This window comes from Myodes glareolus, chromosome 4 (assembly GCF_982192425.1).
Source record: "Myodes glareolus chromosome 4, mMyoGla1.1, whole genome shotgun sequence".
NCBI classification, from domain to species: domain Eukaryota; kingdom Metazoa; phylum Chordata; class Mammalia; order Rodentia; family Cricetidae; genus Myodes; species Myodes glareolus.
This window is the reverse complement of record NC_142029.1, coordinates 116499940-116526279: the sequence shown is the minus strand read 5'-3', so window position 1 is coordinate 116526279 and position 26340 is coordinate 116499940. Positions and strand designations below refer to the sequence as shown.

Sequence of the window (26340 nt, the reverse complement as noted above, 5' to 3'; positions counted from 1 at the left end):
ACTGGGTCAGAAAGATAAACAAGTCACAGGTTGAGAGACAGTAGATATATGAATAAACATGACATAAAATAAAGTATGAATTGTAAGATTGAGCTTTGATCATTGTGCTATAGAAGTTAAGGAAAAAGATTAAATTCTTACTAGGCGTCAGCCAACTGTCATGGAAGAATTTGTAGAAGAATCAATGGGATGTTCAAAGACTGAATGAGAGAAAAGAAGCAGAATAGTCTCATACATGAGTGAAGCAGGCATGTCAAACTTGAAGCAGACTATTACCAGAGGTGGCTGGGGAAAGATGTGGTTTCAGATCCAACCATTGTCTGCGTGGTCACTGCCACATCTGGAGAAGATGGAAACTCTGATTCCCAGCCAAAGAGCACACACACACTGCTGACCTTCCTCTGTGGAGTATCCAATCTGATTGTGTTCAGTGGTCTTGCTAATACTTTATGTACCTCACTGTAGCTGGCCTCTCTCTCCAGAAAGGTGTATTCCTTGGCAATGGTGGAGAATGAAGAGAGGAAGTACATTGAAAAGATTCTGATTCTCACGGGTACATTTGAGCACACATGTGAACTGATACATTTTAACGCTAGTCCACATGCATCTCTACCACAGAGTTTCCTCTTTAGCAGGCGGTGGAATGTGGGGAGACACAGCACACCCCTCAGGGTTTACAGAAATAGGCTAATCATTAGAGGAAGATCCCTTATTACTTAGTACATATGACATTATTTTCTAAAGGACTGAAATATCTTACGAAAATAAGCCTCAGAGAATAATGTGAGATCTTGACTATTGGAAGCTTAAAGTCAGAATTCAGCCTTGACAGTAGACACAAAATTAGTAAACAAGCAAGCAAGGAAACAAAAACCACAAACAGAAGTGCAGTGTAGGAGGAGGCCGCTTGTGTATTTCTGGCCCCCCAGACCTGAATTAATTACACAGAAACTATATTAATTACAACACTGCTTGGCCAATCACTTAGGCATATTGCTAGCTAATTCTTATATCTTAAATTAACCCATTTATGTTATTTTATATTTTACCACGAGGCTCGTGGTTTACGAGGAAGGTTCTGGTGGGTGGGAGGGTGTCTTTTTACTTCAGAGACTACAGGGTGTCTCTTTGACTCCGCCTACTCTCTCCTCCTCTATCTGCTTAGTATTCCTGCCTTGTCCTATTATGCACCGCAATAGGCTCAAAGTGGATTCTTTTTTAACCAATGGTATTCACAACATACAGAGGAAATCTCACATCAGTCCAGATTTTTGTTTTAATACTATAGAAGAGAGAATTTTCCTGGCTGAGGGCAAAGCTCAAATCAGGAGTCAGAGTTCAAAGAGAGAGATCAGGACAGGATGGCGTTGTCAACAAATACAAGTCCCTGGTGTCCCAATTTACTTTGGGTGTCTCCATATGTTTCTGTGGGATATATTTATAAATTCTGTTCTGAACCCCTCTACCTCTTAGGTGGCTTGTAGTAATACAATGATTCCCTTAATGTACCTCAATTCCCCATTCATTTTTTTTAGGCAGCAAGCCCTGTCTGCAACCTGTAATTCTGGAGAGAGAGTTTCTGCGGCTTTGCCAGCCTCATTATCCTCTCTTGAGGTCTGTGCACTGACATGCACATGGCCCCCCAGATGCCTGTGCACTGAGATACACATGGCCCCCCAGATGCCTCTGCTGCAGAAGGAGGAAAGAGAATGGCAGAGAAACTATCACCATCTCTATTTTTAAATCATGGCTATGTTCTGCTGTATAATGGTTAAAAATTTTGGGCCATGTGCCTGCTTGAAAGATAAATATCTTCCAAGAAACAGGCTGGGTTGAAAAGTAGTATTTGTTAGTATTAAGGTCATGTGGCTATTATAGGACCTTATAGGGGAATAAGGGGATTACTTACTTGAGATATAGCCCACAAGGCAGAGTCACAGCACCAGGAGCATAGAGCTGATGTCCTGATAAAGAGGAAGAAGAAAATGTACTCTTTTTGATATTTATGAATTATTTTAAGGGAATCCTACTCTAAGCACTTACTAGACACTGCGGTACCATCTCCTACCTCACGTATCTATAGGGGACCAGACAATGAGGAACCGTATCCTACGTCACGTGTCTATAGGGTACCAGACACTATGGTACCTTCTCCTACCTCACGTGTCTATAGGGGACCAGACAATGAGGAACCAAATCCTACTTCATGTCTCTATAAGGGACCAGATAATAAGGAACCATATCCTACTTCATGTGTCTATAGGAGACCACACAATGAGGAACCGTATCCTACCTCATATGTCTATAAGAGACTAGACAATAAGGATCTGTATCCTACCTCATGTGTCTATAGGAGACCACACAATGAGGAACCGTATCCTACCTTTTGTGTCTATAAGAGGAGACCAGACAATGAGGAACTGTATCCTACCTCTTGTGTCTATAGGAGACCAGACCATGAGGAACTGTATCCTACCTCTTGTGTCTATAGGAGACCAGACAATGAGGAACCGTATCCTACCTCATGTGTCTATAGGAGGAGACCAGACAATGAGGAACTGTATCCTACCTCATGTGTCTATAGGAGGAGACCAGACAATGAGGAACTGTATCCTACCTCTTGTGTCTATTAAGCAGTAAGCAGGAATTCATATATAGCTATACTTTATATCCTTCTTTTTCTTCCTTTACATTCTCCAGCAAAGCTTGCTGATTGCGTATGGTATGCCTTGCTTGTGTAGACTCAGAAAAGAAGTGAGACACAATGCTTGCTGGAAAGGTACTCAAAAAACTCACAAAAAACCAAGTAGACTTCTATGTACCCCAATGTAAAACATGCTGAGAAGTAGGTCCTTCACACACTGCATTCACAATAGTCTCAGAACACATTTCCAGGGACAAGCCTAATCAAGGAGGTGAAAGACCGCCAAAGAGAAGACTTTATCTGAAGAAAAAGATTGAGGAAAACACTAGAAAATGAAACCTGTCATTCTCATGGATTGGTAGAATCAATGTGGGGAACTGGCCATTCTGCCCAAAGCAGCTTGTAGATTCACAACTGTGGAGAGAGGACTCAGGGATGAGCCGCCTTAGTTGATTATGGAGTAAAAATTAATTAGTCCTAGAAACATCCATGCAGGCAACACAGAACTGATCCACCAGACTGAATTAAGGTCTTTATTCATTTAGTATCTGTAACAACAATGGATAATGCTCCATGAATTTGGGAGGGAGTGTGAAGGGTGAATAGAAAGGGTAGGAAAAAGGAGAGGGTGAGAAAATTACATAATTATATTTTAATTAAATAAAAATGGGAAGATATGAGAGTCTGTTGAAGAGAGACAGAAGTATAAACAAACATGCAGCAAAATTCTGCCTGTGTCTCATTCGTGTACAAGGCAGTGGGTTTCCCTCTGCGTTCCTGCTGAAGTGTGCAATGAACGAAGAGAGAAAGTCTCCTTTCAACAGACTTTAGGCCCGTGATAGTTCATAGAGAAAGAGGTTTGTCAGGACAATCTGCATCATGAGGTCTGTTACACTAAATCTAGTGTGTGCCTGTCTCCTTCTTTGTTCCTTCAACTTCATAGCTACAGTGGGACCTAAAAGAATGCCAGTCTTCAAAAGCTACATTAAGTGAAATGGGAGCTACTACTGAGGTTGAACACAACAGGACAGTTAGCATCTTGGGAAGTGTCTTTCCTTATTCTTGTTTGAGGTCGTATGTAATTTACTTTTGCATTTCCCATAGGGTAGTGTCCATTTCTCTTTAGTCCCTCTCACATCAGCTATGGCAGAGTTGTGAGCAGTGTGTCTTTTAGTGACTATTATTGTAAAGACCAGGGGAGGCCCAGACTGAAACTTGATCCCATAGCATAGCTGGGCACCTTTCACTGTCTGGAGAATAATACTCTGTCCTAATCCTGATCGTTAGGTGCATTTCCTCTTTAAGTTTCCTAGCTGAGTGAGACCATGGCATCCAACATGGTCATGGGATGTGGGATGGCATCAGGCATGGTCAATGGGTGTGGGATGGCATCTAGCATGGTCCTGAGGTGCGAGATGTTTTCTCTCTTACTCTGTTTTTGTGGAGTCTGCTGGCTGAAGCTGGTCAAGGACAGCCAATTTCACAGTCACTGAGAGGTCACTTGGTGCACATTATGGAGCTGTTTGGCATCCATCACCTATGAAACTGTTTTCCAGAGCAGTGTTGTTAAAACACAAACTTGTCTACTGGCCCCCAGAACCACAAGGTTTCCCCAGTGTTTTCCCCTTGTGACTGTCTAAGGGACCTTTCAGCTGACAGCACGTGAGAGTTCCAGGAAGGAGGAACTGATTAAGTTTGCATTGCTGGTAAGATGACTGTGTAACTGGGAAACAGGTTGTTTTTTTTTTTTTTTCCATGATGTAGATGGGAACGGCATCTGCCCTGTTACCTGTCATTCCAAAGTTCAAAGTAAGAAAGCATTTGTGAGGAAAAGACAATGGATGTAGGGTCCTCAAAGGCAATGAATGAGTTTGAGGCCAAACAGATTTACATCAAGGTCGGGTGCCAAACAGTTATTTAGTGAATGATTTGGTACACAGTATTTACTTTCAGCAAATTGTTTGACAAATGAGATTATATCTACCTGCTACACAGCAGGGTTTGGTAACAGGTGTCTTAATTAGGGGATCTATTGCTGTGAAAAGACACCATGACCATGACAATCCTTGTAAGGAAACATTTAATTGGGGCTGAATTACAGCTCAGAGGTTTAGTCCATTATTGTTGTTGTGGGAAGCATGGTGGCAGTCAGGCAGAAGTGCTGCTGGAGAAGGATCCTCAGGCAGCAGGAAGAGACAGTGACACTGGGCCTGACCTGAGCATCTGAAAATGCACAGCCACAGACCTCCTCCAACAGGGTCATACCTGCTCCAGCAAGGTCACACCTCCTAACAGTGCCACTCCTTATGAGCCTATTAGGACCATTTTCATTCAAACCACCACCACAGGCTTTCTTGGTTAACATTTAGTGATATGCTTATAACATTATTTCAGGGTGAGAAAATATGGAGGGAGGAAGCTTAGGAAGAGGTCAGAGAAGACACAAAGAGATGCCATATAGAAGGATGGTGGCAGTTTATGGTCATCCACACATGACCAGCCTCTAGCTCCTTCCAGCACTGGACGATACAATAGCGCAGTCAAAGCTTCTCCACTCAACATGGTTTGTTTGTTTTTACCCTGCCTTACTGTGTAGCCTACCCTGGCCTGGAACTCACCACCCCTTTGCTACTGCCTCCCAAGTGCTGGGATTATAGGTACCTCCCAACTGGCACACACACACACACACACACACATACACACACACACACACACACACACACACACACACACACCTGGTAAAACTTGTTCTTATCTAATGAGCAGAATCTCAGTTTTCAGAATCTATACATAGATCTTATATTCTCGACCCTGTGCTGGATTCATAATGAAAGAAATAACAATTCATTAAAAAGACAATTGAAGAGTCAGATCTTATGGAACACATCTATATTCCCAGCACCCGAGAGCTGGAGACAAAAGAATCAGGGGTTCAAGGCCAACTTGAGGTACTTGAGAATCAGTCTTAAAAGAAAGAGAAGGAAAAAGTAAGGTACAGGTAATAGCTGAGTGCTTGCTTTTCATGGTGTCTTCCCAGATGCTCCGCGTCCCAGGAGTGTTAACACAGCGCACAGTTTCCTAATGTCCCGTCAAGTATGTATTTTATAACTTAATGGTGAAATTATACCACATAGGACAGCATCTACACAAAGCATGGTAGTTATGCCGTGGAGGAGGCTGCTTGCATTTTATTTCTCCCAGGTCAGTTGGTGAGTTTGGCACAGCGAAATCGTTCAAAACAACTTCAGCGATGCGTTGAGCAAATATAGTTATCTTAGAGTCTTGAGCAAAATCTTCAAGGTGATAAAGTATCTCAGGGGGCAGACTGCAGAACAGGATCAAAATGGATTTAAAATACGATGCAGAGAGACTGGATTGGGCATGGTGTCTCATCCTAGCTGCAGTGAGAAACTAATGGGGGAGAACCCCTGTAAATTTGACATCAGGAACTTTCATACCGCTTGGGTTGTAGTGTGAGACCCTCTTTTAAAGCAAAAACAAAACCGAAACAAATCAGGTTTAGCTAATCTAAACGTTGATTTTTTTTGTCTTGAAACGTATAATCCCTTAATTATCTGAAAATTTCTGCCAAGTGTGGCAAAATGAGTCAGTTCTTTCTTATTTTAACTGTGTCTGTCTTCCCTAGAATGACTATAGGAAGCTGTCCATGCAGTGCAAAGATTTCGTGGTTGGTCTCCTGGATCTCTGCAGAAACACGGAAGAAGTGGAGGCCATCCTGAACGGGGACGCAGAGACTCGCCAGCCCGGGGACCTCGGCCGTCCAAATCTCAGCCGATTAAAACTTGCCATTAAATATGAAGTAAAAAAAGTAAGGTCGGGCGTGAAGCCCCTTCATTACTTCAGTTCTTCTGGGTGGGTTTGCAAATAAGCACGAAGGCTTCGCCAGGCTGGACAGAGGTGGTGTGTTCTCCCTGTCGGTTGCAACAGGCAGCAGCTCAAGGAACTGGAAGCGTCTAGTGAGACACGAACCCCCAGGGCAAGGCAGTCATTAAAGCTTAGACATTTTTACGCAGACCATCACAGTCACTGGCATTTGACCACAATCGGTAATAACAAAAATGACTTCCTACGTGAAAACCCTAGGTATTTTCTGTATGAAGGAAACACACATAGTTACAGTATTTCAGATGCCTCTGTTTTCTTATCGATTGCTACTTCCCAATTTGGAACAGCACCTTCAATTCTTTGGTTTGAATCTTTGCAGGGTCTTTGGAGAATACTTTTTAGGTTCCTTCTTAGACAGTGGTCCCCACTCCTCTGACCGCTTTCCTAGGTCATGGAGCTTTACTAAGTTTTGTTTATTTATGCATGCATGTACTTATTTATTTACTTATTTAGTATGTGTGTGTATGAATGAATGTGTGTTTGTGTGTGTGCGCACATGTGTGTGTGGGGGGTTGATGTGCACATGCGTATGCTCAATAAAAAATAATGAAAAACACACTGAGAATAATGAATTCTAGAAAATGTTATAATTGAAAGATTGAAGGAGATAGCAGGGACTCCCAGTGGAGCTGATTGGGGAGACTTAATACAGGTGCAGAATGCTACCTCTGTAGGAGCACACCATTCTAGATCAGTGCAGGGAAGATGTGCTTGCTTTGAACAATGATCTGGCTGAAGAGATGACTCAGCGGTTAAGAGCACACACTATTTTTACAGAATAATCAAGTGCAGTTCTTAGCCCCATATCTGATAGCTCACAAATTGCCCGCAACTCCAGCTTCTAGGGTCTCTGATGCCCTCCCTCATCTGGCTTCTGAAGGCATGTGAACTCCTGAATGCATGTATGCACATGCATACATCGACACACATTTATGGACAGAGGCATGCATATGCATCCATAGATACACATGCATCCACAATCATACACGAGCACATGTGTGTACAAACACACACTTAAAAACAAAACAAATCTTTAGAAACAAACAACATTTTCACAAAAGCCAGAATGGCCTTAATTTTGTTCTTTCTTGCTTAAAAGAAGTATATAAAATTCATAAAAGCACTTGTGCAAAAATATTTTGAGAATAATTTTCTAATGTTAAAACCTCAAACATTTTCTGTGCTTTGAAAGACAGCCTGACAGTCACAGGGGAGGTCTGACCAATAGGAATATCTGAATCTGTATAATCTAGAGGAGACTGAGAGCTGTGCTCATTGATGCCTGTTGGTTAGATGTCTTTATTTCTAACCATGTTCTTCCTGAGAAAGCATAGGAAGAAGTATTAGACTCCAGAGAGGAGCCTGTGTTTTGTCTGTCTCTAACCAAACTCTTTGTTGTGTGCTGCCTCATCCCCAGTTTGTAGCTCATCCCAACTGCCAGCAACAGCTCCTCTCCATCTGGTATGAGAACCTCTCTGGGTTGCGGCAGCAGACCATGGCAGTCAAGTTTCTCGTGGTCCTCGCGGTTGCCATTGGACTGCCCTTCCTGGCTCTAATATACTGGTGCGCTCCATGCAGCAAGGTATGTCTGTGAGACCTGCTACCCACCTGGAGTTGAAATTCTGGCTGGCTGGCAAAGGTCTAACTCCAAAATGAAAATCTGATTGAAGTATACAAGTTTAAATAATATTTGTTTGATTGAAAATTTCACACATGCATACGATGTATTTTGAACAAATCCATCCCCACTCATTTCCTATGTACACTACTACTCTGCCCTCCCAACTTCTTGTGTTCTTTTTAAAAACCCACTGAATTCATTTAGAGCTGCCAGTGTGTGTGCAGGTGTCGGTTTTCTGTCTACTGAAGCATGGGTGTAGGCTGTCTACTGAAGCATGGGCGTAGGTTGTCTACTGGAGCACGGGTGTAGGCTGTCTACTGAAGCATGGGCGTAGGTTGTCTACTGAAGCACGGGTGTAGGCTGTCTACTGGAGCATGAGTGTAAGCTTCCTGTCTACTGGAGCACGGGTGTAGGCTGTCTACTGAAGCATGGGTGTAGGCTGTCTGTCTACTGGAGCACGGGTGTAGGCTGCCTGTCTACTGGAGCACGGGTGTAGGCTGTCTACTGGAGCATGGGTGTAGGCTGTCTGTCTACTGGAGCGCGGGTGTAGGCTGCCTGTCTACTGGAGCACGGGTGTAGGCTGTCTACTGGAGCATGGGTGTAAGCTGTCTGTCTACTGGAGCACGGGTGTAGGCTGCCTGTCTACTGGAGCACGGGTGTAGGCTGTCTACTGAAGCATGGGTGTAGGCTGTCTGTCTACTGGAGCACAGATGTAGGCTGTCTACTGGAGCACGGGTGTAGGCTGTCTACTGAAGCATGGGTGTAGGCTGTCTGTCTACTGGAGCACGGGTGTAGGCTGTCTACTGGAGCACGGGTGTAGGCTGTCTACTGAAGCATGGATGTAGGCTGCCTGTCTACTGGAGCACGGGTGTAGGCTGTCTGTCTACTGGAGCACGGGTGTAGGCTGTCTACTGGAGCACGGGTGTAGGCTGTCTACTGGAGCATGGGTGTAGGCTGCCTGTCTACTGGAGCACAGGTGTAAGCTGTCTGTCTACTGGAGCACAGGTGTAAGCTGCCTGTCTACTGGAGCATGGGCAGCCTCTCAGTGCCTCCATCTCTGAAGGAAATGGACTGTCCCTCTCCCAGCAACTGTCTGCTGTCAATAGCTCCTCAGCTAGTGTGGTACTTCATGACATTCTCCTGCCACCGCTTCAATCACCCCAAACCAGAGGTTTCGTTTGGCTTGTTTTGTGAAGGTCTTGTACAAGCTGCACAGTCACTTTGAACTTGCATGTGCAACAGTCCTGTCTTGTTTGGAAGACATGATTTGGCTGCAGTAATCCACCATCTCCTGCACAAACCCTCTTTGCTCCCTTTCTATTGGGATTACACCTGAGCCTTTGAAAGTGACAATGTGTTATAAATGTCCTATTTAAAGACAAGCACTTCAAAGATTCTTATTCTTTTTAATATTCTAAAAATATGCTTATTTCCAATGGGAAACAGAAAAAAAACAGAAAATTCACCTGAAACAAAATAATGTCACTATTTATGTGTAAAATAAAACATCACTCTATTAGGTTATTTACTTATTTTTTTTATCTAGGCATATAGATTCACAAAATTTTATGCATGAAGTCCTAGTTTTATTAAGACCCATCTATCAAAGACTTCCTAAAATTCAATCCTTATTCCTTTCTTTGTTTCCCCTGAGATAGCATTTGAAAAGAGCGATATATTTAGTACATATATATTACCTTATATGACTGAAGAATAAGAATACAAATACCTGACCAGACGATCGTGGCACACGCCTTTAATCCTAGCACTCGGGAGGCAGAGACAGGTGGATCTCCATGAGTTTGAGACCAGCCTGGTTGACAGAGCGAGTTCCAGGACAGGCTCAAAAAGCTACAGAGAAACCCTGTCTTGAAATACCAAAAAACCAACCAACCAACTAACCAACCAAAGAAGAATAGCTGTGTGGAGAAAGGCACTGGAGGTTTGAAGTAGTGGTCACATGCTTTCACAGCATATTATTTGTCCAGGCTTTGGTGAAAACTTGGCCTTGCTTTTCTGGTGAAAGTTCAAATAGACCAAAGAGATTTTTTTCTCTTTTAGGACTGGGTATTGAATTCAGGACAGGGACATGCCAGGCAAGCACCCTACCATCAAGCTACGTCTTTAATTCTCTTTGAACTGTTCGAGACAGGGTTTTACCAAGTTGCCCATTCAAACCTTGTACCTGTGATCCTCCAGTGAGAGTGCCCTGTAGCTGGGCCTCCTGTCTACTACACTAAGCCTGGGTAACACTGACTTACCATTCTGCTAACAAGCATGTAGATTTGGAGGCTGCATTGCTAGCAAAATTTCTTCATATTTTGAAGTCACCTTTCTAATTCTGAGTAAGTCACAAATCAGAGAGGCTTACTGAAATAATTCAACAACAGCAGTCTTCTGGGCCATCTATTTCATGTGCTAGGTAAATGCACCAGGCAAACAGTGTATTCCTAGACACAGGCGGGACTCATTTTATGCAGTTGTTACGAGGGAGAGACCACGCATCAGCATTTCCAGCATGTTGTCTTAGCACCCAGGCACAGTGCCAGCATTTTAGCATCTGACGGACCTCATCCTGACTCGTGTTAGGATGCTGGTACAAGGTTTCTTACACAGCAGGAACTTCCTGACTTTTTACAGTGATAATGTCAGGGGATAATGGAAACATGGCATTTTTCTCATGAGAGTAAAATTCACCCCCATGGAATTTTCCCCTTATTATACATAAGACTCAAACTTGACTATATTATAAAGTACGCTTGTTGACATCAACAAAGTAGATTTGTTAGAAATGACATTTATAGTGCAGATTTTCTTATAGGAAGTTGTATTACCATCCCAATTAATTGAAAAACATTTATTATCTCCCCCCATGTGTGTGCATGTGTGTGTGTGTGCGTGTGTGTGTGTGTGTGTGTGTGTGTGTGTGTGTGTGTGTGTATCATAGAACATGTCGGGAGAGCAGAGGGCAGCTTTGTGGAATTTGTTCTTTCCTTTCACCTTTCTATAGATTCCAGGGATTGAGCTCAGATTGCCAGGTTTGAGCAACAAGAACCTAAATACCTTGACCTGCTTAACCCTTGTTGGCACCCCTCCCATTTTTATAGGAATGACAAATTTTTCTTAAATTTAATTTTTGTTTGACAGTTACATATACTTATATACTGAATTTTAGTTATTTTTTCTCAGTCCCCCTCCATACCATAGTATAAGATTTGATAGTTCCCCAATACTCAATATTTAAAACTCCCCTGGTCTCTTATAGTAGTGATAGTACAAAATATTCCACAAATGCACTTTGTAGCAGGATACTAACAAAAGGCCCACAAAAGAGTGAATTTCCACACTGACTTTCAATTCCATAGCTAAGAAAACTTGAGCATAGGAAAGTTAAGAAATCTGTGCATAGTTGTAGGTAGATCTAGGACTTAACTCTTTAGGAAACATGGCTTATATCTAACTGCTGAGTTCTCATCTATTTTTCAGTGTCTTCTATTTTCTTGCTCCTTTAGAGTTAGAGGTTCTTGCCGGTGTGTGTTCTAGCCAATGCTCTTCTGAACGCAGGTTGCATCTGTGTCTGAAATCTGCTGTGCCATCACTTCTGTTTCTCAAGTCATCAAGAGTCGGGGCCCAGTATCTGAGCCGTCCTTGCTTTCGCTTCTTGCAGTGAATGGCATTCCTTTCTGTGGGCAGTGAGGAAATAGCTTGCTACCTCCCCAGCTCCCCGACTCTGACTCCAACCTTTGTGGTTCACCTCAGGCTCCCACATTTCTCAGATTTTAACTGAATCTTAATTTTCTAACTTCCTTTGTTGTTTCTCCTTCTCTGGTTATGATTCTTTCTCACATATGTTTCCAACCCTAATTTATAAACCCCAAGGCAAGCACAGGTTGAATAAAGCATCATTGAAGAATTTTCCTCATTTTAGATAAATCTGTTTTATTGGCTATTCTTTATCCTGAGAATCATGATGATAAAGTGTGTAACTTTTCTCATTAGCAATGAACTAAACATTATTACTGGTTCATAGAGGTGATTTAATAGTGAGAGGAATCTTTGGCTAAACTGATACTTCTATTTGAAATACTCTAGATTTTCTTATATATCCACAAAAATAAAGATAAAATTTTAGGAATATATATCTTCACAAAGTCCTTGCTTCTCTCAGTTGCTAATAGATGAAAACTAGAAGACTGTGATATATAATGCTTAAAGGGAAGCACTTCCTTTAAATTATTTTAAACAAGTAATTTTTCTTTTTTAAAATATGTTTTAGTTGAGATATCATCAATACATTAATTTCCCCCATTCCCTTTCTCTTCCCAACCAATCCCAACCACCCTGCCTGAAGCCCTGCCATGACCCCACATCTCTGAAATTGGTAGCCTCTTTTTCTTTGATTATTATTGTTGCATACCCTTATATATATTTATATCCATATATATGTATGCATATTGCACAGATATGTTTGGTGGTGGTGGTGTGTGGGTGTATGTACGGTTTCAGGATTGACTACTGTGCATTTGAACAACCAATAAGGGTCCTCATCCCTGAGAAAGGCTAATTCTCCTTCTCCCAGCAGTCAGTACTTCCCTGTGGTTCTTTGTCAATTGCCATTATTTTCTTATTTGTGTAACCTTTCTAGGGAAGACTGTTTCCCAGCAGACTTCCTGGTGTTCTGACCTTTACAGTATTTTTGCCTGTTTTCCATAAAGTTCCCTGAGCCAAGGATGCAGGAGCTATGTTATAGATGTGTCTTTTAGTCCTGGGCTCCCCACGACGGATCTGTTGGTTTCTGTGTTGTGTACAGTAATGGTTTTCTATGATGCTCTCAAGTATGGTTTCTTTCATGCTGTATGGTAGCTACACTTATCTGCGGGTGTAAAGATACATTTTAGAACTTGGTAAGGAATAATGATTATCTAAGAAAGCGAGGTAATGTTCTTATCTAAACTTTATGACCTATGAAAATCTAGGGAAAGTTGCACAGGCTTCTAGTGCCAGGCATGCTTTCTCTGCTCCCGTGTGGATCTTAATTGTCACCGCACAGCTGCTGGTGGTCACCAACATGTGAGTGCCACCACTGCCCTCTTCATGTCTCGCTGGTAGATGTCATGGTTCATAGATACTGCTATTTGGTAAGACTGTTTAATTGCTTCCCTTCCTTGACAGCTTGAAAAGTATTTTCTGGTACCATGGAAGCTACTCCACAGGTCCAGCTTGAATCATCCAAGTCCTGTGTCATTAGTATGGACTGTATTCCATGGGAGGGGCCTCCCTTAGCCCCTGAGAGGCAACCAAAGGCTGCATCTCTAATCCTTACTGTCTGGGGAATAGCTTGGACTACCTCAGCTAAGCATTCAAAAAGGGTTTCTTATGCTTGATTACTTAGATTTTTCTTAATTTGTGGTTCTTTGGAGAGTATTGTCAGACAAGGTGGCATATAGGCATAATTTCCTATATATTGGATATATAGTGTAACTTCTGGTAAATTAAAACAATATGATTTCTTGAGATTTTGTCTATATCCTTGGTGTTATTCAACCTTTTTAATTTTTTCATTATGTAAAAAATGTGAGTTTCATCACATTTTTACAGGTGTACCATTGTGTATGCTTATCTTTGATTCTGGGTGGTCTCATTTATCATTTTAGAGAATATCCAGAGCCTTGAGGTAAAACCTAGACTCTCCCTCTGCCCAGGCCACATTTAAGACAGAAATTAAGCTAACAGTGTAGTGACATCGTGGGTCTTATCATCTTTCTGTCTCATAGAAAGGATCCAGTTTTCACATAAGGCAAGAAATGTACTCATTTCATCCAGCAAACAGAATGATGAAGGTGAAGCCCAATCCCCAAATGTTGAACTTTAGAGTCAGTGTGCACTGTTCTCCAGGGGAGATGCTGTGCTGATCCTCATGACTTTTACGCCATGACAGTGTCCACAAGCCCTCATCCAAAGCCTGAGCTGCACACATGTCAGTGAAACACACGTGAGATAAAGCTCAGGGTCTATGCTTTGGAATACAGACTTGGTCAATGTTTTCATTGTTCCTTCTTCCATGCTTTAGGCTCACTGTATGAGTTTGCTCCTTATGAGTGTCCTGATAGTGTCTTCTGCATCTGAACCAGCAATAACAGCACCTTAAGATTTTAAATGTTCTTTTCCTAAAAGATTTGTTTCATTTATGCATCTTTGTGCATTTGTGGACCTGCCATATAGGTGTGAGTGTCTGAAGAAGCCCAGAAGAGGGCATCAGGTCGCCCGGGGATGGACTTACTGGTGGTTGTGAGCTGTCCCAGGAGGGTGTTGGGATATGGACTTGGGTCCTTTGGAAGAGCAGTGAGCACTCTTAATTGTTGGGATATCTCTCCAGCAAAAGAATTTAAATATTCTTGATAGAGAAGTTAGTTTTCAGTTATGAGAAATGTCAGCAAGTAGAAGAACATGGACAAAACTTTACAACAGCATAAAAATGATTTTTTTTACTAATCATAAAAATACTTATGGATATTTTGGGAGAACATTGAAATATGAAGATGCTTGGTGTATGTGAGAGAGAGAGATAGAGAGTGAGATTAAGATTTTTTCTGTTGATGTGTGTTTTGGCAGATGGGGAAGATAATGCGTGGACCATTCATGAAGTTTGTAGCACACGCAGCCTCCTTCACCATTTTCCTGGGGCTGCTTGTCATGAATGCAGCTGACAGATTTGAAGGCACCAAGCTCCTCCCTAATGAAACCAGCACAGATAATGCAAGACAGCTGTTCAGGATGAAAACATCCTGCTTCTCATGGATGGAGATGCTCATTATATCCTGGGTAATAGGTAAAGACTGATTTTCTGTCTTGTTCCTTTTTGCAGCCTTAGCAATCAGACTGAATCATGCTGATTCGTCCACACAATCAGTTATACAAATGTATGCAGCAGGAAACAGAGTTCCATGCACAACGCCTTTCTTTGTGATTTTACACAGTTGCTATGGCGCCCTTATACTAACGTCATTCTTTTTAAATGCCCTGTGGTAACTACATTCTCTCCCCCCAAAAGGAAGAAAATCAGCACGCCACTATTAACCAAACCCACCACCAATAATCAAAACATCCTATGTGCAGTTTGGGATAGCTTTGAGTTCAAGCTTGAAAACAACCTTGTTATTTTAGGTTGGGATTTAAGAGAAATTAAAACTAGTTTGGACTGAAAATTTGTTATGTACAAGGAATTGTTCAAAGCCCTTGACTTACATCAGGCCACACAGTCTTTCTGTACTTCAGATTTCCAATCTACTACATATAATAACATCTATCTTATTGAATTATGCGAACACTAGGTAGATCACTTCCTCAGGTGACTTGTGAAAAGTGAGGAAGTCACTTTCAAGCATGACAAGATTCGATTTGTCTTTAGAACCCACTTCCATCTGTGGATTGCCACTAAATACAAAGCATGTAAGAAAAATGTCTCACTTGGATATTTATGAACAAACACAGTCAACAGCTATTGAGCTGGCACTGGGTAATCAGGATACTACGTTTAGTGGGGTGCAGTCTTCCCATTCAAGGAAGTAATCTGGGTAATACATAAAAGTCAATGGTTAAATATCATTCATGAAAAAAATGTTATGGTTGAGGAATTGTTAAGATGCTACAGAAGTAGAGACTGGACATTGAAATACTAGTGAGGTTGGATGCAGAAGAACCAGCAGAGTTCTCCCCTAAATACCAATGGCACCTCCAACTAGGCTTTGAGGATGAAGACTTGTTTACCAGACTGAGTGTGTGGAGATAAGGACTCAGTAGCATGGGAGCGTTAGGTGCTGAGATGTGGAACTATAACAAGAATGAACCTCTTGAACCATTCTTAGCTTGTTCTCGCTGGTGTCTGGAGAATTCATGGATGCGGGTGATAGAGGTGAATGGTTAAACGGTCAGATGGGTCAGAGCACATTTCAGAAACGTTTCAGTGGTTTTGAGGTAGTGGGAGACTTGAAGGAGGGGTGAGCCCAGAGGCTGAGCTCAGCTGCAGTGAACAATGGCAAGAGCCACCTGAGCTGAGCATGTGTGGAGAGGACCTGGGAGTGGCTTAGAGATTACCCTGTGAGTAGCATGGTAATGTTGTGTGTCTACAGGAAAGATTGTGGATTAGATGGGGGGAAGGATCGAGATGTCCGTGGTTAGGATGGGGAGCATAAAAAAACTTCTCATTATATTTATGGTTAACTCTGAAATGTCCTAGCATTTCCAGGAATAAATGTCAACTGAGTCATAGGAAGAATGTCTCCTGGAATAAGCCTGGATATAGACAAAGTTCCAGGAATTCTTCATTCTCACGTGACTCTTATGGCCTTGACTGCATGAAATTCCCTCAGTGGAACTATGTAGAGCGTGAGAAGACTCAAAGGCTCTTCCTACAGAATCTCCCATAGTCCAGAAGGTGCACTCCATTAGCTTCCCATCTTAGTCACGCAGAGAAATACCTGCTGCCAATTTTATGTCACTTCTAGGGCATCCATGTCTTCTAGGCTTCTTCAGTACAATGGACGATCAATTGAAATATTAGGAAGTACTATGACAATTACGGTATGATTATTTTTTTGTTTTGCCTTTCAAGGCAGGGTTTTTCTGTTGCTTTGGAGTCTGTCCAGGAATCAGCTCCTGGACACCAGGTTGACCTTGAACTCACAGAGATCCACCTGCCTCTGCCTCCTGAGTGCTGGGATTAAAGGCGTGTGCCATCACCTCCCGGCTCTGGTATGATTATTTTTTACCCTGTGAAGGAATTCAACAGCTATTGAATTATTCAGAACTTTTAAACCACTCGTTTCATTGACAAGTTTCAAGGGAAAACATAGTTTCCCCTCGGTTTTACTAACATAATAATGATCTTGGACACATGATATGACTTGACTTTTCTTTAGCTCTTTCCTAGTTTAATTGACAAAACTGGGAGAGATTTTTTAATCTCTATTTTATGACTTAAGAGTAAATACTATTTCATAGCCTCTATCTTATCATACTAAGAGCTATGAGGGTTTTTTTACTCTATTAATATAAGTAAAATATATGATACAGGAAATAGAGCATAGGACAGGCTCAAAGAGTCTCAGATAATTATGATAATTATTAAACTTTTTTCTAGATATTATATGTTTTTATATATAGTAAGCATTCCCTATTAGACAAAATATATCTCTTTAGAAACAAGACATAGTTTTGAAAAGAAAATAAATTTTATTGATAGTCTTAGAGATAATGAATGCTCATTTTATTCTTTATCAAAATTCATTCTTCCTGTAATTTAATTTTTAGTATAGTCTTAGATATTTTTCAATGAGAAACAAAAGATGAGAATATTAAATTAACCTTTAATGCTATGAAGAAAACAACATTTTCCATGGAAAAACTTCCCTCCTAACCTTTGTGTTTTACTTCAGAAATTGTCTTACAATGTTTATTTGAAGAGAGAACAAAAGTAAATCAAAAGATATAGTTATGTACGTGCAAAATATGTGAGATTCCTAGCAGTTCCTGGCACTGCTATTTATTTTCTTGTGTTTTTTTCTTGCAAGGAAGTCACAGAGGCTTCTAGAAATATTAATGAGAGGTAGGGTATGTCGGTCACAGGCCAGGTGTGTTACAGTGTTGCTGGGAAAGACTCATGGTTTTTGTTTTGTTATTTTTACAAAAACCAAATCTATGTGATTTTCATCAGCTGAAGTAGAACTGGAATTGCAAGAGGTTGTGACTAGGCAGGATGACTTCCAACCAGGGTCAATGTAAGGTCTAGCAGGAACACAGGGCGGGGCTGTGTTGGAGAGCGCGTCACGTTCAGAAGTCCAGGAATCACTTGTCCTTTGTGACCCGCAGAAATCTGCTGAGAAAGCACAAAGCAATCCTGGGTTGACTCGAACAGGGTAAGACAAAGTCAGGGCTGTCATTGCTCTGCTGCGGAGACTGTGGCTGCAAGATTAACAAACGACGTAGCCACTGTAGACTTCACAGATTGGTCCTCAGAGGATTTGAGGGAGTTTGTTTTCATTACTGAAGGCGATGGAAAGAAGGGGGTTCAGTATTGTAACTTGAATCTTATTCCGTTGGTGGGGTGGTCATTTAGAGAAAAAAGATAAAATATTCCTGGAAGGAGAGGCAAGCAGGCACATTGACGCTCAAGCTGCCTTCGTTTCATGGGTAAGCAAAGCTCTGCTAGAGAAGAACAAACTCAGTGGGCACACAAGTGGGTTGCTCTTTAGAGAAATTCAAATGCAGAAAGAGCGAATACAGTCTCCACTGCTCCAGAGTGCGGAAATAGAATGAGCACATTGTCTTTGAAGAGTCGTCACAATCTGGCAGCAGAACAAGCTTCTCTCAAAAGTAGTAAGTAGTAAGACTGCAACCCCGTACTGTTTAAGCAGTGTGGCCCCGGTGGGAAGCTCTCCTGCATCGAGGAGAAACCAGACTTAATGTGGGCAATTTCAAAGGTCCTTAAGCAACAACTCAGGCTGAATAACTCTGAGCGTTAGCTGTAGTTTGGCAGCTGCAGCAAGCTCCCACTTATACCATAATTAAGATGAGGCCAAGGTACGAGGCAAAAAGGAGAGCTTTGAAAACGACCAGACTGTGTGATGTCCAATGGCCCCTTGGTCCCTGTGTATTCCTCTGAACCACTGTAGTCTTTGTTAAGGTTGGGAAAACCTGGGATCCACACCAAGAACATAGATGTCTTTAAGTTTTCTACCTTGTTCATTGTTTTTTGCGTGAATGTGAGTCTTGCACTATTTCCTGTTATAAATTTATACAAGCTCATAGAAAGTCAACACCAATACCTGCTAACCAAAAATTACCTAATGAGAGTAATGAAATTGTCTGTCTGTAAGACCACATTCTCTGTGCTGTACAGAGAAAAGCATACAATGTGTTCTTGAATAGCAAAGACCATGGCATTTTCTTCATCTGTCAGTGCTCCTCAGCCACTGGATTAATCAACATGTTCCGTGATAGATGGGAGATGGATGTGGGAACTGGGACAGGGGATGCTGAAGGTTAGGGGAGAAACTTGCTTCTAAGTTAGGGTAGAAAGTTCTTTATGAGCGAAGACTTGAATCAGTGGGTGGATTGTATTTCCACATGGGGCTCCAGGAAGAGATGGGTTTCAGAAAGGACAGCATTTTAGTTTCTTTTTAATCAAGTAATGGCTTTCACGTTAAGAAAGAGTGAGTACATGTGAATATTATGGATAAACCAAAGAAGCAAGTGCTCAGAGTTCTTGCCACTGTTCCTTCATGAACGCCAGCACTGCATTTTACACATATTATTTTATTTGTACCTTGCAGTCTTGTAAAGTAGGCACACGTTGCATTCTCATTTTGCAAACCACATTATAAAAAGTTTAAACACTTTGCCAATGACTCTGCAGCCAATTATTGCAGAAGAAAAATCTCACAACCAATGCTCCTAAATGCTGCAGCAAGGTTTTAGAAAAACATGAAATATTATTAATAATTTCATCAAAAAAGTCAACCATTGTTAGTGCAGCGATACAATTAGCTACTGTAATTTCCTCTAGTTTTTCAAGATGCTCATTTTAAATTTGTTCACAGACTGCATGCCATTTAAACTTTTTAATTTAACTTTATGGTATGTGTTCTGATTTCTCAAGATACATGTGGAAAGACTTAACATACAATATTTACCCTGAAAGAATGAACTTTAATTAAAGAGCATTTTCTTGTGAGTGGTTTTTCAGAAGACAGTACTGAGGTTAATGGTCAAGACAGATTCTGTAATTTGCTGAGGGGTAGTGGCACATGCCTTTAATTCCAGCACTCGGGAGGCAGAGACAGGCAGATCTCTGTGAGTTCAAGGCCAGCCTGCTCTACAAGAGCTAGTTCCAGGACAGCTAGAGCTGTTACATAGAGAAATCCTGTCTCAGAAAACTAAAAACACAAAAAGAAAGAAATAAAGAAATAAGAAAGATTCTGTAGTTGGATGCCGGCAGGTAGTTCCCATGATTTGTATAATAATTTATAAGATGTCATACCAAATGTCTGCATAATTCCATTGTGAAAATGTGAACCCTTCCATTTGGAGTGTGTGTGTATGTTATATTTGGGATATTACAATGAACATATTGGGTATTTTTCCATGACTAGAAATAAAAGATCACTGTGGTGTTTTTTTGCTTGAGATTCTTGATCAGTTTTACTTGAGTGTTGTCAGGTTCATTGGTAATATTGTTGGACTGGGTTTATGGGGGTGGAAGATGGTGGCTGGAGAGGAAGGCAAGGGAATTATTTATGGAGTTGTGACTATCAGGTGAGATCTTTCCATTTGCTTTTCTTCATGGAAGAGCTAAAGAATGGAAACGAGCTGATATGTTAATCTTTTATTGATGCAGGCATGATATGGGCTGAATGTAAAGAAATTTGGACTCAAGGCCCCAAAGAATACTTATTTGAGTTATGGAATATGCTTGATTTCGGGATGCTGGCAATCTTTGCAGCATCATTCATCGCAAGATTTATGGCGTTCTGGCACGCATCCAAAGCTCAGAGCATCATTGATGCAAACGACACGTTGAAAGACTTGACAAAAGTTTCACTGGGAGACAACGTCAAGTACTACAATCTGGGTGAGTTTATGTTACTGTGTAAACTGCTGAAGATATTTTCTTGTGAAGGAGAAATAAGTAGTAGTCTTTTTTCCAGTTCATCCAAAATTATTTATTGATGGCATCTGTATTTGAAGAATGACATCACTATCTGAAGAATTGTGCTTTTTACCTCTGCATTTGATTTATCTTCTGCTTGGAAACCTTTATTAACCACAAGAACCATCTACCATTACTTCTTGGAACAACCGGATAGTTACCAAATTCATTGAGAATCCCTGTATCATACCTTATAATTGTGCATTTTCCTGTTTTCTTTTTTAAATGAGTTTTTTCTGTGTTTCCCACATAAGACTGAGTGCCCAAAGAGTCATGAAGTTGTTAGGGTCACTGAAGCTGGAGCTACAGGTAATTGTGAGCAATTCAACATGGGTGCTGGAAAACTTTCAAGAGCACCAAGAACTCTTAAATGCTGAGCCCTTTCTCCAGTTTTCTCTGTCTAATAAGAGGGTTCACATGAGACAGTGATCCAGAAAAATGCCAGTATAGAATGTTTGAACTCTAGCCGCCATGCCCTCCATATCATGAAAGAATTCCCTTTCTTACAACAACTCCAGTAAAATCTCCTATTTTGTCTGCACTTCTGACTGGTGGGGTAAGAAAGCAGATATCATATTATGCACCATCATTCACTTCAGTAACCTGCTGATTTGTTCACTTGTAAGACTCATGGGTGTGCTTGCCTGATGCACAGACCTGAACAAGCTCCGCTAGTGGTGCTTCTGTAAGAGCGGCTCTGGGAGTGACAGCAGATCAAATATGGCTTCTTCATGTAGACTTTGTCTGAGCATTTGACAGGATGCTTGAAGGCAGGGGTTCATCAGATATTTGTTTAATTGACTTTCAATTAAACAACTGTGAAATGTTAAAATAGAGAAAGTCTATCTACGCATAATGGAATGATACTTGACTTTAAGTAAGAAAGGAGATGATTATTGCAAAAACATGATGAACACCATGCTACATGAAACAAAACCGGTATGGAAAAAAATCTCATGATCTCTCTTACACATGTCTCATAGGAGTAGAGCATAATGGTGGTCGGCAGGAATGGAGACCTGTGTGTCAAGGAGGAGAAAGTGCTGCAGTTAGATACAGGCCATGAATGCTGGTGTTCTGCCATATAATATGGTGACTGTAGTTAACCACAGTGTACCATACATGGAAAATTTCTGAGACAATAACTTTTAAATGTTCTTACTACACAGAAACTGTATGTGAGGTGATCGATATGTTAATTGTATTAATTTAATCAGCATGACATGTCAACATACGTGACATTGAACCCACATACATTAGTTTTAAAAGTTTATATTTGAATGTTTTTACTTCTAAGACATATGACTGTGTCAAAGTAAAGGAATTTTTGAAGTCTCTAGGAGGTGTCTCAGACACTGAAAGAGTTGAGAGATGAAGCAAACAAATGACTTTGGAGTAGAGAAGGATGGCATAGGGTTGGCTATAAGTGGTGGGTCTTGAAGGGCACCTCTGTGGGGGCCAGAGAAGCCCCAAAGAAAGAGGGCGATGCTAACCCCTTGATCAAAGTAGACATGGTTACCATCTCAGATTAACAAACCAGGTGAGCAACTCATTTCCCCAGGGGAAAACTGACTAATGAATGGAAATAAGTTTCAATATTTGCCCAAGGAAATCATCCTGCCCATAGGAACTTGGCTTAATGAGCTAAATCTGTTAATATTCAACTGGCATCTTTGTAGGCTTACTGTCTATATCACTAAAGTCTCCTCATTATCTACTTTTGTATTTATTTCAATACTAACTATTTATTTAAAGAGTTTCAAAATATACTCAAAGATATCTATTTATAGGTAATACTCAAAATACTATAAAAGAAACCATATTCATAAGTTTTATGTTAACCTTTCCTAATTCCACTCTCTGAAAATAACCAAATGCAAATTTATAATCTTATTTCCTCCTTTCTACACGCTATTTTGCATTTTCTTCATAATGATTTCTTAAGTGGTTTTTGATGGTTTAATGTAATATTGCCAGAAGAAATTATTAATGATTTATAGAAAAATTTGTGGTAAAAATAGACTTGTTTTATTGACCAATAAAAAGTATTTCTAGTAAATTTAAATTAGAAGTATATAACAATCAAATGGCATTATTTTTGTTCAAGGTTGAATAATAAATGCTATAATTTAATAAGTGTCAGATATTTAAAAGTATTGTCCGTATATGAATTTATTAAATTTTTAAGGGCTGATGAGAGCCAGGGGAGCAGTACTGTCTCATTGTTAGAGAGAGGAGAATAAACCTTAGAGGAGTTATTTGTATAGATTTTTTTCAGTTGAAGATATATAGCTATCAATAGGGACAGTTGCTCAACTGGTCTATCAGGGAGGTTTACAAGATTCAGAATTATACCCTACTAAGAATTCAATCAAGTCAGAAGATATGGCAGACACTTGAAAAGTTCTCCAGAATGAAGACTTTCACCTGACTGTATATTTATTATTCTCAGAAAATAATCACCTAAATGAAAAACTCATAGGGATTGCTATAATCCTTGCCTCTGATTTTTTTTTCTAGCCAGGATAAAGTGGGACCCATCTGATCCCCAAATCATCTCTGAAGGTCTCTATGCAATTGCTGTGGTTTTAAGTTTCTCCAGAATAGCTTACATTTTACCAGCAAATGAAAGTTTTGGACCTCTGCAGATTTCACTTGGAAGAACTGTAAAAGATATCTTCAAATTCATGGTCATATTCATCATGGTGTTTGTAGCCTTTATGATTGGAATGTTCAACCTCTACTCCTACTACATTGGTGCAAAACAGAATGAAGCCTTCACAACGTATGTGGTCCTAGGTATTCTGATGATAGAATTTGTAGATCAAACGGAGATGTGTTCAATAGCACCCATGTTCATTGGTTCATTCTTTGATGCAGACACCCCCTCTAAGTCTATTTCAGCGAGATAGGGATGTTTTAGTGTGACTTATAAGAAGACCAATATATAGAAATCTTCCTAATATAAAACAATGATAAATAACATTTTTAGAGTCATATTATGTGATAGATTTCTCCTATACATACTGTTATTTTCGACAGTGCACAAAAAGAAGAAACTAAAATCCACAAAAGCTAACTCATGTTCTGGATGTTGTATAAGTGCTGACACTCTTTACTAAGTAGCATCCACTGTCCTAAATCCTGTGCCTTCTGGGCTTATGGGGCACTGGGTGAGGACAGCTGCTCTCCTAGTTCAGTTTCCCAGAACTTACCATTGACCACATTGTAAGTAGCAACAGGGACAAGATTATGACTTACATTTGCTACACACAATACAGGTTGAATAAACTTTGCTTGAATAGCTGTCCTAAATTTCAGAGCATCTATGTCACATGACAAATGGCATCTGAAAAGAAACCTACTGCTTTTCATATTCTTCTAAAGTGTAATTTTTTTCAAGAGAAAATTAAACCACCTAGGTTAAACATATGGGCTTAATTCTGGACAAATGATTATGCTTAAAACATCACAATTCTTCCTAGGGAATGCCAAGAATTTTGGTGCCATGTCTATATTTATATTGTCATGTTTCCTGATATATATCATTATTTTCTATTTATTCTGTGTGATGGAAGTACAGATGAACCAGAAACTAAAATGACTCTAACAAGTAGAATTTTTTATTAAGTAATTCATTTAACTATTCCATTGCCAAATCCATCAATCACTTAACTGTCAACGTCCATAGTAATGAACTTATCCCACAGCCTTTAACATTTAACATGTTAAATCCCACAACATTTAACGAGTGTCTATTCAATGCTAGCTCTCAGCTATATGCACTATCTTCACAATATCACATCTTAGCAAGGAACCTAGAACTGCCATATTGCCCATTTTGCAGAAAGAAAATTGAAAGTTCAGACAAGCAAGTATTTTTTTCATGAGTATCTAATAGTTTGCAAGGATATTGAAACCACTCAGATTTATGATGATACTATTACTATGTACTCATATCTTTTCTCATATTCTTCTTTCTGTTATTTTTCCCCTAGAGTTGAGGAAAGTTTTAAGACATTGTTCTGGGCTATCTTTGGGCTTTCTGAAGTAAAGTCGGTGGTCATCAACTACAATCACAAGTTCATTGAAAACATTGGCTATGTTCTGTATGGTGTTTATAATGTCACGATGGTTATTGTTTTGCTAAATATGTTAATTGCGATGATCAACAGCTCATTCCAAGAAATTGAGGTATGAAATCTGTACATTCTTATAGTCCACACTCACATTTCACATATTTTAAGCATTAGGTATTTCTTAAGATGAGCCTCTTCGCCGAAGCAAATAATTCCAATCAGACTAAATTAAAGCAAATAAAAGGACGCCCATATGTAATGCAATATTCCTGGGTGGCCCTGGGAAAGCATGGAGAAAGGAAGAGAGAGACAAGGGGAGACACATGAAACCTAGAGACCATGTGTATATTCTCTGGGGAATAGCCTGTGGGGGTAGTCTTGACCATCCCTAGCTTGGGAGGGTTACCATTCTGTGCGCTTTCTTGACCCTCCCTGGGGAGGAGCTTATTCTTATTCCAGGAGCTGGGGTGAAGCCCCCAGACAAACAATCTGGACTTCTTGTATAAAGGGGTGTTAGGGTGTTACTTCTGCCCAGGCTGTGAGGATCAGCTAATCAATGGGATGAAACACACTCTCCCTGCTTTGTTATTTTTCCACTTTCTATGCTTGCATGATGAGTGTTGGTCTAGGAAGGCAGAGGAGCCTAACTTTGCTTTTAAAGACAATATTGATGGGCTATGCTGGATCAGCAGAGTGTAAGGCATAGAATGACCTGATTTATTACTGTTTTTTAAAAATCTGAACTACTCTATCAAGATGAATTTTTATTTTTTGTGATGTTTTGTTGTTTTGCTTTTTTTTATAAAAAAAATAACATCTCAAATAGTTCAAGTTAGCCTAGAACTCGCTACATAGCAGAGGATGGCCTTGAGCTCCTGATCTCCCAACCTCCACCTTCAGAGTTTATGTGCCACTGTACATAGTGATGAGTTAATTTTTAGTCAACAATTATTGCTATCAGCAAGTTGTGATGGCCTAACTCTGTAATCCCAACATTTGAGAGGCTGAAGAAGATGGATCAACATGAGTTTCAGACCAGCTTGGACTATATTGTAAGAATCTATTTTAAAATAACAACAAAAAAGGAAAAATATTGTTTACAAATAATAAAATGCCCAAATCTTTTTTTTTTGAGTTACATTCAGAATTAATCCTTTCTCAGATTGGTAATGACTGTGTAAGTTTATATTCCAGAAGTCTTGATTCCAGAAATATCCTGAAATGACTTATTGAATGAAGAATATATTTTATGGTGTTTTAGAAAGCACACTTGATATATACATGTTTTAGTAAAATCTGAAGCAGACTTCAGAAAGAATGTGTGGATCCAGTGTTCTGTGAAGCCTTCAGTTGGGAGTCAGGCCCTTTGTAGCCATCACCTCCT

General features: G+C 40.3%; 1 protein-coding gene across 3 annotated transcripts in view; it reads left to right on the top strand.

Moving 5' to 3' along the window:
• Positions 1-26340, top strand: part of Trpc6 (transient receptor potential cation channel subfamily C member 6) — a 115784-nt gene that overhangs the window by 74117 nt on the left and 15327 nt on the right. For all 3 annotated transcript variants that reach the window (XM_048433352.3, XM_048433343.3, XM_048433360.3), the window contains exons 3-8: positions 6291-6473; positions 7968-8132; positions 14784-15000; positions 20566-20799; positions 23398-23662; positions 24876-25071. In XM_048433352.3, coding sequence (XP_048289309.1) covers positions 6291-6473; positions 7968-8132; positions 14784-15000; positions 20566-20799; positions 23398-23662; positions 24876-25071 — 1260 coding nt within the window. The remainder of the gene's footprint in view (positions 1-6290; positions 6474-7967; positions 8133-14783; positions 15001-20565; positions 20800-23397; positions 23663-24875; positions 25072-26340) is intronic.